Source organism: Gambusia affinis, linkage group LG12 (genome assembly GCF_019740435.1).
Source record: "Gambusia affinis linkage group LG12, SWU_Gaff_1.0, whole genome shotgun sequence".
In the NCBI taxonomy this organism is placed as follows: domain Eukaryota; kingdom Metazoa; phylum Chordata; class Actinopteri; order Cyprinodontiformes; family Poeciliidae; genus Gambusia; species Gambusia affinis.
This window is the reverse complement of record NC_057879.1, coordinates 14,479,600-14,497,439: the sequence shown is the minus strand read 5'-3', so window position 1 is coordinate 14,497,439 and position 17,840 is coordinate 14,479,600. Positions and strand designations below refer to the sequence as shown.

At 38.5% G+C, this 17,840-nt stretch overlaps 1 protein-coding gene across 3 annotated transcripts in view; it reads left to right on the top strand.

The window, feature by feature from the left end:
- The first annotated feature begins 1,152 nt into the window (after window positions 1-1,152).
- Window positions 1,153-17,840, top strand: part of LOC122840800 (dipeptidyl aminopeptidase-like protein 6) — a 94,310-nt gene continuing 77,622 nt past the window's right edge. The window contains exons 1-2 of one of the 3 annotated variants that reach the window (XM_044133471.1): window positions 1,153-1,229; window positions 1,395-1,471. In XM_044133471.1, the coding sequence (XP_043989406.1) occupies window positions 1,415-1,471 (57 nt within the window). In that variant the 5' untranslated portion in view covers window positions 1,153-1,229; window positions 1,395-1,414. Of the gene's footprint in view, window positions 1,472-10,476; window positions 10,744-17,840 lie in introns of those variants that run through there. The other 2 variants (XM_044133470.1, XM_044133467.1) reach the window with 2 other exon arrangements.

The following is a 17,840-nucleotide window of genomic DNA, read 5'->3' as shown; positions in this document are numbered from 1 at the left end:
CTTAGCTGAATTCACTTTCTCTGCTTTCAGCAAAGGACTCTTCTGCATCCTCTACCTCATTAAGCTCCTGGAAAATATCCTAACCACTGTGGGGCTAAAAGGTGACACGGTTTTGTCTTTAATCACTAGCCACAATTAAAAGCTGCTAATTACCTGCTAAATGTGGGAGTCGCTGCAAAGTAAAAGCAGAGGGTTAACGCTCTGCACACAGAGATGGATACGTTTTGTCCAGCTCTACATGATTACAGAGAAGTTATAAACATGAGTATATTTGCTTCCACCACAGATATTTGTGTAGGTATGTAGGTTAGATCTCCTATAAGTTATATATATATATATATATATATATATATATATATATATATATATATATATATATATATATATATATATATATATATATATATATATATATATATATATATATATATTTCTGAAAACATCCTGACAAAATGTAATTAAAATCCATCCATTTTCTAACACCCTTATCCCTTCTGACATATTCTTGACCAATTTAGGTAGAGAAGCTCAGGTTCATAATCATAAAACAGTCTTGTCTGCTATGAAAGAAAACCCCAAACAACAACAACAACAAAAAACAAATTAGCTATAATGTAAAGTCATTCCAAAATACTTGCCCAACGAGCTTAAAAAAGAGTAGTTCAGCCACACTCATCATGCTTATCAGGGGTTGAGTGGAGTGGAGAAAAATTCAGCCACTCTAGAAAGTGAACATTGTTGGCTACTTATGCTGCAAGTAACTTCTCCAACCCTAACCCTATCAGAAATAGAATCTCGGAAAAGCCTCAAGTCCAAAGCCTTGTGAAAAATGTGATTACGTACAAACTAACAGAAGAGTTTTCCACCATGTTTCAAAGACGCAGCAGCTACATTAGATTTTCAGATAAGGTCGGTGAGAAAATTCATCCCTACCCGAAATTCAGGCTTCAGGAGCCTTTATTGATTCTTTTCCTTCTTGGAAATCTTTATTTTCGAGTGGGAACTTTTGCGTGACGGTCTACCTTTGCGCAGTCACAAAACGCGCACAGCTACCTGGAATGAGTTTGCGCATGCTTTGATTTATCATTGGACAGCACTTTGAAAAAAAAAAAAAAAAAAAAAAAAAAAAACACGTCGCCACAGGTGGGTGGTACATCACTCGTAGTTGGACTCCTCTCACTGGTAGGCGGGTGTTGCGATTCTTCTTCCCCGTGTGTCTCACTGTGCAGGTTTGTTTTCTTTTTTTACAGACGAAAAGCCACCGTGTTTAACTGGCTTTGTGACCGTAGGCGTGTTTTTACGCGAGTCACTGAAAAGAAAAGAATGCGAAAGCGAGAGATTGGAGTCCGAAGTGATCATTCAGGCGACTTGTGCTGATTATTCTTCTCCTGCAGACTGGGTTTTAGATAGGACCATGAACTCATCAGCAGGTGCGGGGAACTACCGCAGGGGAGCCCCCAAAGCAGACACGGTAAGATGCATATCAATTTAGCTGGAAATTAATTTGTATGCATTGATCTAAGATCCACTATATGACAAAAAAAAAAAAAAAAAAATCTAAAGCGCTGCATCTCATCTTGAGTAAAAGAGGATGATCAGTAGAAATGCAACGTTGACACAGTTTTGTTCTTAGAAGACTGTAGGAGATTTTCTGAGAGTATTATGTGCTGGAATGAAGGAGTAAAAAGATTTTATCTTTACTTGCTGAAACTTTTTGGTTCCGATTCAGTAGAAAAAGACTCTGTGACTAGATGTGTGGAAAACTCGCTGTGTGGTGCAATTTTTTTCTAAGATTTGAAAACAAAACCTTAATTCGCAGCTTTACTTTTAATTAATGTTTGTAAATTATCTGAATTTTCAAAATTGTGTAGGCTACACCTCCATGGACCAGTTCGTTTAGGTAAACTTTTAATATCTCTCCCTTTCTATTGACCCAAAATAAAATATAATAAATGAACATACTGTGGGAAAAACGATCATCCCCCCCCCTCTCGTGTTTCCAGTAATGGTTCAGCAAAGCTCTGCTATAATGTCATTTCCAACTCACAAAATGGAAGGTAACTCATATTACACAGAAGTCACATCGATTGTCATTTAAAAAGGGGAAAAATATGCTGACATATAAAATCAGGTTTCTTTCTAGTGGTACTCTGGGGAATCTTTATGACAATTTTGTCTGGTTGATGTCACTACAAGGAAACCGTATCATATGTTATGGAGAGCTGCTTTTACATATTTACTAATATTAATGAATTTACCAATAGAACAGAACAGGTAAGTTGTTGTTTTCCCAGTTAGTTCATTGTAACATGTATTTTTCCTTTAAGTTGTGTGAGGTTCCTTCGTGGCTTTTGTTGCCAAACTGTCTTTACAAAGAGTAGATGTTGAAGGACTCTTTGAAGAACAGTTCAAGTTAGAGTTAGCCTGCCCTCTGCTGGAGAGACCACGCCGTTATCAGGATTTCTTGCTCGCTGCACAAACCAGATTGATTCAAACATATTTAACCACTTTTAGAAGAAACTCCGTCCTCGCAACCTATATCTGGTCACACCACTCACAGCTTAATGCCACGAAAAGTCCTGACTTCTGGAGTTTCTGAGACCAATTTTAGTCTTCAAAGATACTTCAGAATATTCTTCCATAATCTCCTGTCAATTTGCATAGAAAAAAAAAATTTTTCATTAAGTGTGACTGGGATTTCTGGACAGCTCAGCCATCTCTCAGGACAGAACAGCTTCTGGAATAAGTGCTTGAATATATTTCTTAAATTTGTTCCACACCATTTAGTTGGGTTTCTTTGCAGAAAAAGATAAGGAGAAAAAGATAGCTCCTTTTTACAAAGACTATTATTGTTAGCTTATATAAAATACGCCCACATTAATTTCCTTTGGCTTTCCCCCCCTTTTATTTCCTCTTGCTTCTTACATGATAAAATTAAGCTGATACAGTAATGCTGCTGCTAAAAAAAAAAATCAGATCTCATTACTTATTCTGTTTCAAGTTATTTGTTATACAAGTAATTTATTTTCTGTCATTAATTATCAAAGGGCTTCAACGGCAGAGTTTTTAATATATCCTAAAGCTCTTTTGGAAATCAAGAAATCCAATAAAGATAAATTTATGAACACATTTGAAGACAGCATGCATTCGATAAAAAGCCAGAGGAATCTTCCAAAAGACATAAAAAATGAACAAAGAGTGTGTGAAAAAAAGCACCATGTTAAAAATTATTTTTACCCTTCTTAATATTTAATGCAAAAAAAAAATAAAAAATCCACTGGCAAGTTATTCCGGAAAACAGTAATCGGTGCACCAGCAGATACTGACCAGTGTTTAGTCAATGAGGGTTCTTGGTGGCTAAGTAACGAATGGCAGCTGCTTAATGGGCAGCTGCCATTCGCTGCATGTCTTCCTCCTTTCTCCTTCCTATTTCCTTTCTACATACTGTTCAATAAAGGCCACTAGATCAAAAAAATCTTTAAAAAATAAAGATTTTTTAAAATCTTTTAAAATTTGATTTGATCAAATTTATATTCAGTCTCAGTCTTAATCATTTAGTGTACACATTTAAAAAAGTGGCTTGGCTGAGACACAGCAACATTGCAACATTGCTGCCTATGGATGGGAATATTTTCAGTTTGACCTCATTTCTTTTAACTTCCACCACTGATGATTTATTTGCTTTTTCACAAACTCACTTTAAATTTGATCTATTACAGGTAAAGGAATTATTACTGTAGATAACACTCACAAGACATGTTTGCTGTTAAAACTAATAAACCTGTAGCCACAACCTTGGGTTTAATATTTTTTAAAGTCATCGTTAGCTATTTTTGGATGAAATATTGCTGAAATTATGGGCTTTATTTTGGATCTTCAAAACTAAAGATAGGGCTGCACAGTGGCGCAGTTGGTAGAGCTGTTGCCTTGCAGCAAGAAGGTCCTGGGATCGATTCCCGGCCCGGGGTCTTTCTGCATGGAGTTTGCATGTTCTCCCTGTGCATGCGTGGGTTCTCTCCGGGTTCTCCGGCTTCCTCCCACAGTCCAAAAACATGACTGTCAGGTTAATTGGTCTCTCTAAATTCTCCCTAGGTTTGAGTGTGTGTGTGAATGGTTGTGTGTCCTGTATGTCTTTGTGTTTCCCTGCGATAGACTGGCAACCTGTCCAGGGTGAACCCCGCCTCTCGCCCGGAACGTAGCTGGAGATAGGCACCAGCAGCCCTCCCGACCCCATTAGGGACAAGGGTGGACAAAAGAGAATGAAAACTAAATATTTTGCAGTGTTATTTCTGAGCTGTCAATCTTGCTGGCTGGAGGACAACTTGACATTTTAAATGGCAGCGGGATTCCACAGGGATTTTCACTGTTTACATTTATTAAGAGGAGGCATGAGTCTGGAGGCGAAGCCTGTTCTGTTTTACTATCTCATAGTCAGGCACAAATGCCTTCCAGCACATATCTTTATGAGAACATCTATAAGGTTTTGCTAATACTTTGCTGCACTTTTGGCTCTGGAGTCGGTAATTTTTGCATTAGGAAAAGAAAAAAAAAAAGAAACCTTGACCACAAGTTTAGTTTTTAGTTTTTAGCCAGTTTGTATCAAGTCAAGAGTACCTCAAAGACTCAGAGCCTTGAGTTTCTCTGGGGTGGAACTACACTGACAGGTTTTGTATGCAGCAGTGTTCGTACCAACGAACAGCCTTTCCAAAGCTTTCAGCATTCATCAGGTGAGTCTTCAGTTCTTCTGCATGGAACCAAAACAATTTGAATGTTTATATTGCTTTGCAGCAGTATAGTAGCCATTACAGAATGACTCCTCTCTCCTCAAGTGCACGTAAACACAGCGCTTACTTCGATACCATCTGCCTATTCCGCCCAATGGCTGCAATGAAAGTGGTAATGCAGCCACGAAAAAATAGCACATTGTTCAATGAAATGAAATTTGTAGACAGAGAAACAATCAGAGACGCGTGGTAGAAAGGGACAACACCACTCAACAGCAGTCATTTGTCACCACTAACTGCAATGCTGCGTTTAGGCTCCTTGGGGAGGCTCTGGCATAGATGAGAGCCTTGTTTACAAAAACTTTCCAGGTTCTGCAGCTCCGGACTACCCTCTGGCACCTAAGGCTTTTAATCCCAGACCCTATCATGCTCCTGCATTGATCCCGGGGGTGAAAGTCTTCTTCTGTCCCTGTCACTTGTGACAGATGACCAGATAGTTGCTCATTTTGAAAGGGGTTGAGCGGCTTGGGGGGGCACTTGCATCTGGATGATCCAAACAGAGCCGAGGCTGATAAGCATGCACGCTTCGACTCATTCCTATTCTGACAAATGTCGATGTGTTTTCTATTCATATCTTTGCACCACTGCCCTGCCCTGAGCTGGAGCTGGAGAGCATACTAAATAGAGCAGCATCTTTGGGTGGAGTTTTGGCTGCTTGGAGCTTTTGATTCGATTAGCAAGAGAAGGGCAAACCAGTTTGCCTGAAGGTCAAGACAGAACCAGGGCTGAGGACATATTGGAGTGTTCTCAAGTCAAAATGTAAACTCGGCACAAATTGTGCACTCAAAATTGACGACAGCATACACAGGGGAACTACATTTACATTTCTGAGCAGCTTGCCTTTTTAAGGTCATCTTAAAGATTATTGGTGTTTCAGTGGTCTACTTTGCTTCTTTAAAGGCCATACCATTCCTAATCTCAATACACACATTTTAGAAAGAAATTCTAGATTTAGGATTTTAGTATTCTCACAACACTAAATATTAGTTATTGTGTCTTGGAAGGACTAAACTTGAAAGTTTAGGTAAATCACTGATATAGAGAAATAGCCTTCTGCTATTATAACCACAAAGTTTAATGTACTTTATTTTGCTTTATTTTTGCTTCACTTTAATGAAATGTGGTTGATCAAGACAACATTTTACATATTTGTGAAATAAAAGAAGCTTTAAGTCTTTCAGATTTCCACACATATTATCAAATGGATTTAATTATGCTTTGATCTAAGCATTCTTTTGTATCTCTGGCTGCATGTCTCGGCTCTTTGGTCGGGCTGAAAGATGAACCTCTGCCTGAGTCTTATTTCTTTTGCAGCCTCTGAAAGGTTTTCTTCCAGGAAGGTTCTGTTTCATTCACTTTAACAGTCACTCTGACAAGCTTCCCTGACCCTTTAAAAAAAAATAAAATACATATACATATACATACATAATCGCAATGAAGCTGTCGATATACAATTCACACCAAATGTTGGGAACAATTCAAGTTCTCCACAAATACAAGGACATCAAATTAAATTAATCCACAAATGAAGTTATCTGTTAAAAATGTACACAGTTAGAAAGTATTGAACAAATACAAGGAAGTAATAAACAACTTTTAAAGAAAATGGAATAGAAAGCCACTTGCTTTATGCAAATCAGTACCAGATGGTTTAATATTAAATGATGGACCACGAAAGGGTTTCTCATTACCAACAAATTGCAGAGTGGTGTGAAAAATTAAAGAGAGCTTTAATTTTCACAAAAAGTCTTTCAACCTCCATTAATGCCAATGATAACAGCTGCATTTCTAGACCTCTGCATGTTCCAAGGAATGCACTTTGAAAGAACATACTTTCACCAGAAATCAGCCACCCCACGTACATTTACTGACAGTGGAGTCAAAAGAATCATTAAAAAAGTTGAAGTCGCCAGCAAAAACTCTCAAAGAGCTTTTGTTATGCTCCATTTTTCTAGTTTTATTGAGGGATTGCATAGAAGAGTAGTTTCTGTCACTGTGATACTGACTGAGTGTTATTGACTACTCAAAACTCAAGGTAGATCAATGTAAATGCACACTTAATTTTAGTTCTATATATGTAAAAATAAATAAATAAATATGCATAATGTTTCCTCCACTTTATGCTCTGCTTTGTGTTGGTAAATCATTTCAGATATCAATGAATGAAATTGAAGTTTGATTTTAAAATGTTAAAATGCAAAAAAGGTTCAAATGTATATGGATAATTATGCACAAACTTTGATGCTTTCTTTTGGTAAAAATGCATCAATTATGCCAAAGATATCAACGTACAGCTAATGTTTTGTAGAGAAAACACAAGGACTGTCCTAAAAGGAGTGAAAAAGTGTCCAGTCTCTAAAAAGCGCTCTAAGATGGTGAGAGTTTGACTCATTTAAGTGCTATTTTTTAGGTGAGGTATGTTAATAAAAAAGGAAAGCAAGAATATTTTGAATCTCTAAGGGGGTATAGAGACAGATTTCCTTCCCATACATATAAGAATTTTTAAGTGACAGCAGCTTCTAAAATGCTTTGACAGCAGCTCACACTGTGGGAACCAGCCTAAGGAGAAGGACTGCAGGTGATGACTCGAGGGGCAGAAAAACAAACACCAGGAAATCCAGGCTGTGAATTGTTAATGTTCTGTCAGTATGATAAAATGGCCCGTCACCTCCATGCTTTGGAGCAATAACCGCGCTGACCTTTTACACTAATTGCAATTAAAGTGACTTACTGTGAGCCAGCGATATTCATAATCATGGAAGTGTGTGTCAGGGCTGTTAATGTGGCAAAAATGAATAAAGAGGATGACCAAAGGGGAGCTTGTTTAAAAGGCCTCGGGAGGGAACGCGGCGGCATAAAATCGGCTTGTTACCAGCGGTGGCTCTAAGTATCACCACCATGTCCTGTATGGACTCGAAGACTTTATTATTCCCCATACAGGCAACTGGGCAATTACTCTTTGTGATGAGAACCTAATCTCTTGTGGTGTGCATGCAAATAAGAACTTCAGCTCATCTTTATCTTGTCTTTACATGACAGCCTTTTTTTTTTTTTTTTTTTACAGAGAAAAAGAAAAGCGCAGCTGTTGCTCGTTCTATTTTTTATTGTCTTATGTTCTGTGATTATACGGCCTATCTGTAAATACGCAGGGTTATTTATCAGCCGTAGCTGCTGTTGAGTGATTGTTGTAGGTGTTGGAATCAAGCACGTAAAATATGAACCCATCAGCCGCTAGAGATAAACTGCTGCAGCTGCGGGAGGGAGATTCCTGCTATAAGTGGGCCCATGAGCCACGGTGGAAAAGAGATTTGGCTGACTTTTTATATAAAAGTATTTATGAGGTGCTGTGAAACCCCAAGCCAGTTAAGGGTATAAAACATGCCGCTGTCCGTGAAATAAAAAAAGTTTGGTGCCTCAAACTTTATTGTAATTCACTTTTTCACTGAGTGATTGTGAAGGTCACGCTGAAATAGTGAACATTTGGCTCATGGCCATGAAATGATACAACTTCTGCTATAAGAGTGTTAGAATCCAGGTGGCACTTTGCAATATGCAAGGACTTGTTCTAGGTTTATTTAACGTGCAAGCAAATTGTTAAATTACAGCATCAGTCTGAGGAGTGATTTGGTTTCTGAGTCCATTTCTGCTGAGAGTGAAGGAGAGAGTGTGTCTGTGGAAAGCTTTGTGATTCACCCATTTTTAAGTCCACATTTTGAAAGGCAAACATCACATTTCAAACTCAAAAAACCTACAAATTTTGAAACAATGTAACATAAACAAGCTATCATCATGTGTTTTCAAACAAGATAAGTTATTCTAACTCCACACTTTAACAGGAAAATAAATATTCTGTAGCCACATCCATGTACAGTTGTGCACAGGACACAGTTTTCTTATGAAAAAATACATTTTAATATGAATATTTGCTATTCGCATTAATGTGTGTGACTGTTCACGTTTTACACAGAAAACAAGTGTAAGTTGTAGTTTGCTACTAAAAATGTATAAGTGAGAAACGTTGGTGATCTCTGGGAAAGTACACGGGTGAAGAAGACAGATTTCTTCAGAGAGTCTCAGTTGTAAAAAACATTTTGCTGCAGTTTTAGGAAATAATTGGAATCTTTAGTTGGTTTTTTTTTGTTTTTTTTTTGGTTTATGAATGTCAGTATATTGCTTTGTTGCCCTTAGCTGGGAAAAGTGCGATGTCAATAGATTTTACTTACTTTTGTTTGTCAACTTAATTTGCTGTAGTGTATAAAACCAGGACGATTATGCGGAGAAAGCTGAGAATTACTGAATTTGTGCATGGCTTGGTAACATAAATTATGGCTATTCTGGTCACAGATTTTATAGGGAGGAACATGCTGATGCAGACCTCTGAGTGTCAAAATAACAATGCAGTACTAAACCAAACCAGAAGTCATGTTGAACTAGTGCATTGGCATTGCAAATTACAGATTTTGCCTCAAGTTGTCTTTTTCACTAAGGGGCACAACATAAAGGCTTTTAAATACGTGCATAAAACAGTGGTTTGTTTGATTCTCTAAGCTACTGCTCTCAGTAGCTTAGTAGGCAAAATTTTTCCTGACTTTCTCCTCCGCTCTGGATAAATTGCCGTATAAATCTTCATTTTCTTAACCTAAATTTGAGCAGGAGAATTTCCTACTACTACTTTCATTTTGGACACCCATTGTATCATGTGCTAATATCCAAGTACGGCATCGCATATGAAGTTATGATTCTCAGCTTGCTTTTCCTTTATGCTCTCTTACATTTTTCTCCATTCTATGCATCTCCATGAGAGGCATGTGACTTTCTCCTGACTGTATTCAAGCTATAAGCCTGAAGGTAATTAAAAGTCGTAAAAATATTGATATATGCTCTTGAATTAATGAGTTATCAGTACTTATCCAAGCAGCCTCCAACATTTCCACTTTCCAAAGAGGCAGAGTGATTTTTGAGGTTTCATTAAGAAACATTTGTTTCTTCATCTCTTAAGGTGGTGGCATAATTTCAGATGAATGAGCCGCTTAGTCAACTTCATCCCTGGAAATTTCAATATACGAGACATAAATGCAACATATATAAATCAGATGTTTCCTTTGCCAGGTTCCTGTCCTGTTAGCATGACTTGATGAGTGGCTGTGTGTGACTGTGAGAAGGAAGGGAGGAGGCGAGTTTTATGATGTGGAGGACAGGCGGCATAAATATTACTTGTGCCTAATCAAAACCCAGCTGCAAAACCGGCTGAATTGATCTGTTTTTTGATGTGCATACACCAGCATTTGGGAAGCACAACAACCAGGACGCACATACACAGAGGCAAAAATGCAGAGTATGCAGTATTGGTTCTGATGGTTAGAGCCCCATTACTGAGTGTGTGTTGGGGTGTGTGTGTGTGTGTGTTTGTAAAGGAAAGGGAGGGAGAAAGAAAGGCTTTCTCACATTGAACACCATTTTGTTCTGGGAAAACTCTTGCTAAGAGAGTTTACGATTATGTGTGAGAGTAAAGCTGAAAAAAGAGGAGTAGTGTTGGGGGTGGGGGGGAGTAAGGACCAGAGAGATAAGTAGTGTTTGGAGCAGCCTGAGCAGATGAGACAGACCCTCCTCCTCTTCCCTCTTTCTTATCCTAAACCCGTCAACGCCCCCCTCCCCTCCTGTGTAGGCGATGCCAGCGTGTGTGATTGATTCACCCAGCCAGCGTGGAGGGAGGAAAGTGTTGTGGTTGGGGTTCTGGACCCCCAGGTCATCCTTTCCTTGTAAGCTTCAGGGGAGGGCTGGAGTTGGAGGAATAGAGGGAGAGAGGAGGGGTGGAGTCTCAGACACCTCCAGCAGCCCCCAAACTTCACTGCACAAAAGGTGGGAGAGCAGGAAGAGGGGACTGCGATTGGCACTTCTCAACATGTCCGTCCTCATTGCCACCCAGCTGAAGATAGACACCAGCACTTCTTCCAGAAGGGTAAGGGGCCCTTTTAGCATGCATGGCACGCTGTGGGGGAATGTCTGTATTTATGGGTGAGTCTCCTGCTGCTGACGAAAAAAGGCTGCTGGCTGATTTTGATAACAAGTGGACAGGCAGAAGGAGAGCGGTGGGTCCCGGTGTCCCCCTTTGAGGATCCTGACTGACAAACGCTTGTTGTTTAAATTTGCTTTCCAGTGCCGACTTCTAATGAAGGCTTGGTTGCATATGCTGTGGAGAACACCTACCGCCTCATTGTTATTCTTTGTGATAACGCCACTTAATGATTTGAGCGAGGACTGGACATGTTGGGCAAAAGTTGCGCATGCACTGAATGAAAGGGTTTGTATAATACAATTCTTAAGACATTAAAGGAAACATTAAACCACACTTTCTTTCATTCTTTGTTTTGAGAAATTTAGACTAAGCATTGGTCTCATTTTGGCAGACAAACAGGGTGTAATTGATGCACAGAGGAAGTTTTGGGATAACCAAAGAGAATTTCCTGGAAGTCTTTTTGCTTTTGGCTTTGAAGCTAAAAAAAAAATCAATCTCAGACAGAGCAGCAGTGCGATATTGATGGGATTTGTTTACATCAGAGAACATATTTTTCAAGGCACAAGGGAAAACCAAAAGAGTTGGTTGCAACTGAAAAATCAGGAGATGCAGAATAGTTCAGATTGTGCCTCACGCGAGCAATAGAAGACTTTTCATTTCGTTCATCACAAACACTTTCACGCCCATCCCTTGGTTATGCATACTTCCTTTCCTCACATATGACAGAATTGTTTTTATTTTTATTTTCTCTCTTCCGTAGTTTTCCTTCCTCATCATCCACCACCATCCATAGCTGTCGTATGCAACTTCCCTTACAAAAAAAAAAAAAAAAAAAAAAAAGCCAGTCAACGTTGATTCGTACAACATCAGGCAGCATTAAACTCCATTTCCTCGCTGACTTATCTTCTGCCATTTCAATTTGGGCTCAGTGCATAGCTCCTATTCATTAGGAATATGTTGCACTTATCCAGCGTGGAAGATAAGATTCCAACAGGCAACATGCTGATGCAAAATAAAAAAAATTTAAATAAATGCACACAGGGCTTAGAAAATTATGGATTTATTGTGAGTTATAAATATCATCTGCTGGAAAATCTTGTTATTTTCATTAACTTGCAGAAAAACTTTGATAAAATCCACAAAAAAAATTAGGATTTGTGGGTTTGTATTGCTTGAGTAAGCATGTCATCATGCAAACCTGCATTTAGGATGTGCTTTTTATTCGCTCATACACTAGTACTCCTGTTTAAGAGCTTCATATTTACTACTTTATATTTGCCTTTCAAAACTATCACATGCATTTGTTTTATGATAAATGGGCATGTATCATGCTTCTTACAACTTTTCCTTTTCGGTTATCTTCAAGCTAGTAGCTCACAATGGTTGTATTTCCTTTCCTTTAAGAAAAACCCTGAGTGCCAGGGAACCAAGTGTAAAACAAACATTTGCTAAAAAGCAATCTTATAAATAGAACACTGAAATGTGGAATTAATACATATAAAAAAAGGCAAACCAAAGAAAAAATAAGAGCAAAGTCCATCCATCCATCCATCCATCCATCCATTTATTTTCTGTTCACCCTTGTCCTTAATGGGGTCGGGAGGGTTGCTGGTTCCTATCTCCAGCTACGTTCCGGGCGAGAGGCGGGGTTCACCCTGGACAGGTCACCAGTCTGTCGCAGAAGGGCAAAGTCTCCATTGTTAAATATGAGTGCACGAGTTAATGATTTATTTGTCAAGTCAGGAGGATAAATCAGGAGAAATGTTGCTAATGAGGAGTCTGTTGTCCACTGTCACCACATGCTTGTCCAGGAAGAGTGAATACGGCAAATCAATGACTTGATGCAATCTGCTGGATTTGCTTAGCTGCTGTGATCAGTAGTTTTTTACCTTTGTCCGGGAGTAAATTAAAAGCAGGCAGGCGAGCAGTTTTATGTTCGTTGCGGAAGAATCACCATTTTTAATAATAAACTAAACATGATTACATTGTTTTTGATAACTAGAATCAAATAGAATGTATAATTGGATTGAATAGACGTTTATTAAAGTGCCTTGAGATGACATGAATTGTGAATTGGTGCTATATAAATAAGCTAAGTTGAACTGAATTATTAGATAAGGATGCTACCCAGGTATTTAAAAGAACTGTGGCAGATGTGATTTATGCTCCTGTTCTGACCAGCACTCTTTTAGCCAGATGCAGGCTTTATTGTCTTATACACCTAAATTTGGTCAGCAAAATACTTGTCATTAGCAATTCATGCTGTGATTGTTTTTGAAGCAGCTCACATTTCTTCATATATTTTGTGTTAACCCACATTACAGTGATGTAGCTGTGAAAATATTACCTCTCAGATTCAATAAGTCGGTCTGCAGTTCATTGTGCCTCAGCAACAAGTGTTTTCAATGCCTTGAAGCTAAAGCTACAAACGTGGATGGAAGGCGATGTTAAACCATGTACATGCAGACTTTGTTTATTAAGCTCACTGAGAAAAGTGCCACTGCTGCAGCTATGTCTCATGAGAAAAAACCAAGGGGAATGTTTGTAAAGATTGATTTGTTTGGAAAAGCCACAGATGTTTCATACTCCAGAAGACATACAAAAACCGGTGCTCACAACCAACAGCTGCGGTTGTCTTGATGGTCTTAATGCTGACTTATTGCTAGAGCCATCTGCCTCCTGCTTTTACCCTTTCCTTGTATCATGATCTTTGGGTCAAAAGTGTTGAAAGCAGACTGTCTGTGGTGGGAGGGGAATAACTCCTTCCTTCTCCCTTGAACTCCACTTCTCCAAGCACTGCAGAATCTATATGGAAGGTAAGAGAGCTCTCTCCATAATTTGATGAGTTCCCGATAAGCAGCTGCACATCCTGTTGACACATTTCCATTTGAGAGGTGTTTTTGTCAAGAAAATAATTTGAATTTGTGGAGAGGAGGGCTGTCTGGGTTAAGATCGCGAGCTGTTTATATTTTTGCACATAATGTAGTTTTGTTGGCATTTATGAAATAAGCAAGGAAAACAAATCCTTTCTTTCTTTCAGCAGCTGAAAGTTGTACTCCGTTGTTACACAATCATTATTAAAATTAATTCTTTGTACCCTTATGAAGGAATGGGTATCATTAAACTCTGACAATTGAACGCAACTGACTAACTTCACAATTTATGTTCACTTCCATCAAGTTTGAGGGTAAACTGGGGACAGTCTGAAGATAAGAGTCCATGTGTCCAGACTGGAGTAGAGAGGAGACTATAATCCAACACATATGCCAAAGGATGATAGAATTAAAAAAAAGTTCTTGCCACGGTTGGCTCAGTTCAGCTTTAAGGAAAATCATTAGGATCCACGTAGTACCAAGTGGAAAATTATGCAGAAATGTGGTTATGGTGGGCTGGAAAGCCAATATGTCAGCGACATGTAGCGAGAGGGTTTGGTGATTTTCTTGTTCATCTGAGGGATGTTCAGAGGAAATGAAATATTACTATAGTCCCTGCAGACACGACCTGATTGATCTGTTTTCTCCTCCCGTCTAATTAATTTGTGTCATTTTGTTGTGTTGAGCTGCATGCAAATCAAAACAGGCTAAAGTAGGGTCATTTTAGTTTATGCAGAATTCATCAGTGTGCTTGTTGTAAGTGTATTACACTATCTTGTGTTTTATGTTATCATGTATTGAAGATTGCTAATAATGTTTTTAAAAGTTTTATAACTTAACTTCGGCTTCTCTGCAAAAAAAAAGAAAAAAAAAAAAGAAAAAAAATGTTTTGCAGCAGCCTGCATATTATCTGTCATTCTTTGGAGCATAGTTAAAGTACATGAAATTACCTCAATGTTCATAAAGCAATTGGTCTCAACATCAAAAATTGCTCTCCTAATTTGGAAATTAATTTCACATTTGCAGAATCATCACTAAAGTGAAGACATCAACTAAAGACCATTAAAAGAATAAAAGGGAAATGGGAGTGATTAATTAATCTAATATAACCTAACAGTGATAAATAAAAACATCAAAACTAATCTACACAAATGTTACTGTAAAAGTTTTGTTTTTCTTAGTAAAGAGGTTAATGATTTATCAAGAGTCAAAGAAAATGGGTTTTACAGCTTATTTATTTAGCCCAAGAGAAGAGAGAAAAAACAGAGGAGGAACTCAAAGTTTTAGAAACTCCTGGACCTGCCAGCGTCCAACACCAGAGCTGGAATGGAAATAATCTATAACTCTTAATTCACGTCCAACGTCGATGGAAGAAAACAGAAATCTTAGACAGCTTTAAACATAAATAGACAAACACAGGCATAACGTAGCACGCAACATTTTCTTACAACCAATTGTGGGTTTTTCTCAGCTTTCGTATCAATAGACTGTACAATAACAAAGAGCAAAGTATTTTTCATATTTTGGAGAATCTGGGACACCGACTAGAGAATTAAAAGGCTTCCTTCACTGGATTTAAAAGTCTGGCATGGGAATTTCGAGGTGAAAGAAAGCAGTACTTTCTAAATTAAAGGTCGGACCGAAGTTTGCCTGTGAACAGTAACATGATCACACACCATCATTTGATTTCAAGAATTAGGCGAAAACTTTATTTTTATTTTGCAGGACTGGAGTAGATTTCCATGTGCAACACTTGTATGAATACTTCACTACAACAGAAAATTAACGCACCCCGGGGAATTCATTGTATTGAAAAGCCTCATAAAGCCCTCACTTGCCGTGTCATAAAGCTTTTAGATCCGCACCTTATCACTCAGATTAAAATGCATCTGGTGCGTGCAGGAAATTTAATTACGCTGTTGCATAGGTCGTAGTTTGCTCCAGCTTCAGCAACCGCCATCGGCTACCCGCGGAGGCATTACACAAGCCACTGCCGTCGTCATCTTTATAGCTTTTATTACATGCCTCTCCAAATATTCCACCTCCCGTAATGCAGGACTTTACTGCAGCAGTGTTTGTGAGAGTACATAGCTTCAGCTGGCTGTTCCATCTGTTACAAGGCGATAGGAAGTCAAGCTGAGCTCTGGCTCCCTGGCTCGGTCCTGAGGGGAGCGTTAACGCAGTCAGGCAGTTCACAATAGCTCCCCAACAAGGTGAGGGAGATTGGAGGACATCTATCAGAGAGGCCGAGGTGGATGTCAAGTGGCTCGGACCTATTTCCCAGGGGTGCACGGGCCTGAGAAAGGCATTTATGAACCAGAGGAACAAATAATGACAGGGAACAGGAGTGTGGTTAGGGGAGACAGCAGGAAGTCAAAGGATGTTCAGCCCTCAAAACAACACAAGCATACAGAGAAATGTATACTCTTTGATGCATCAAGGGGGAATTGGTTTAAGCATCAGGAAGGAAGATAGGAGGGTTTGTTATTTTTTAAACATATATTCTGTATTCTATACCCATTTCCTTTTATTTGGGTTAGATTCATTATTCAATTTCAGAATCGGTGAGCCGCACAGAGCACAGAGCACGAGGCGACTCACCATTTATAAAAGAAAATTAATGGAAACTCCCGCTTTGTTCACACTTCAAAACAGAATATTTTCATCTTCACCACTACACTTGCCCCATCTCAACAACCCCTTCTGCGAACGGTTGCAAAGTAAACTTGATTTCACCTAATGGCAGACCCGCAGCAGTGGCATTCAACAAAAAGTCTTTTGAGCTGCTCTTTAAGTGCGGCTTTTGAAGTTGTGCCCCCGTGAAGATGACCTATTTCACAGAAATACTGCTCAGCTCAAGTGGAGTGATAGATTGTGAGAGGCTGCCTGGATTTTGGCCTGGGTCATTCATGACAGGGTTGGCAGAAATTGTAACATTTTGACCCAAAAAAAAAAAAAAGCGCCTCCGTTTCCTTCCCGTGTAAAAGCCGTTATTAGAAAGCTACATAGAAGTGAGCGTTTTCAAACATGAAATCTCTTGCAGTATACTGAGCTGAACAACATGCAGGTGTGAGCTGACTGAAATGACAACAGAGGAAAAAGATGTGTGGAGCAATTAAAAGATGTTAAGTATTTAATGCAACCACAATTTTATATTAGCTGACATACACAGGAGGCAAAAATACCACTTCTGGTTATTTTGGGAGGATGTTTGATCTCTTCTTTGCTCTCACAGGACTTGCTTTTCAGAAGTACTCATACTTTTTGAACTAACTTAAATAACATTTGTCATGTAACAATCACAAACTTGACATATTTCACAGCCTCTTAGCTGGGCTTTGTTTTTGTGTGAATTTAGCTCCAACCAACTCCCCATTAACTTTGATCAGATTCCCTTTGCAGGGTGCTGCTGGACAATGTTAGCTTTCTACCAAACTGTAGATCAGAAAAGATTTTTAATCTGCCTGCTTAGGTGCATGCAATGTATTAGTAGGTTTACATTTGTGTGATACTTTTTCTGTTCTCACATGATGGACTGAGATGATTAAAGGGGCATTGTTAAAGGTTGGGATATTGTTTTAGGCCTTAGACTTGACTTAATCTGCTCAACATATTTTCCCTGCTCTGTCTGGTGTATTCCTTCATCTTCATAATGCTGTTTGGTCACAGTTGTGCTCAAAGAAGACTTTTGATGTGTTGTATTTATACAGAGATTGACACTCATTTGTTCTCCACTAATTGACTGACTTCTGAAGGGCATAAATGATCAGATTTAAGGTGCCTGAACATAGATGCATGCAACACTGTTCTAGTTTTTCCAAGTGAAAAGTTCTGAAAACCGGGCTTCATCTTGCTTATTTGTGTCTGAACTCAGCAGTAATTTGTGTTGGTCTATCAATTAAAGTCCTAAGATTTTTTTATATTATTATTATTATTATTATTATTATTATTATTATTATTATTATTATTATTTTTTTTTTTTTTTATTTTTTTTTTTTTTTTTATTTATTTATTTTTTTTTTTTAACGTTTGTGGTTGCTACACAAAACGAAATAGTCCAAGAGATGTGCATAATTTTGTAACCAGCATTTATATTAAACAATAAGCAAAGGAAAAACAGTATATTTTATTTTTACACCCGAAGTAGAGACCCTGCCAGGTGTGTGA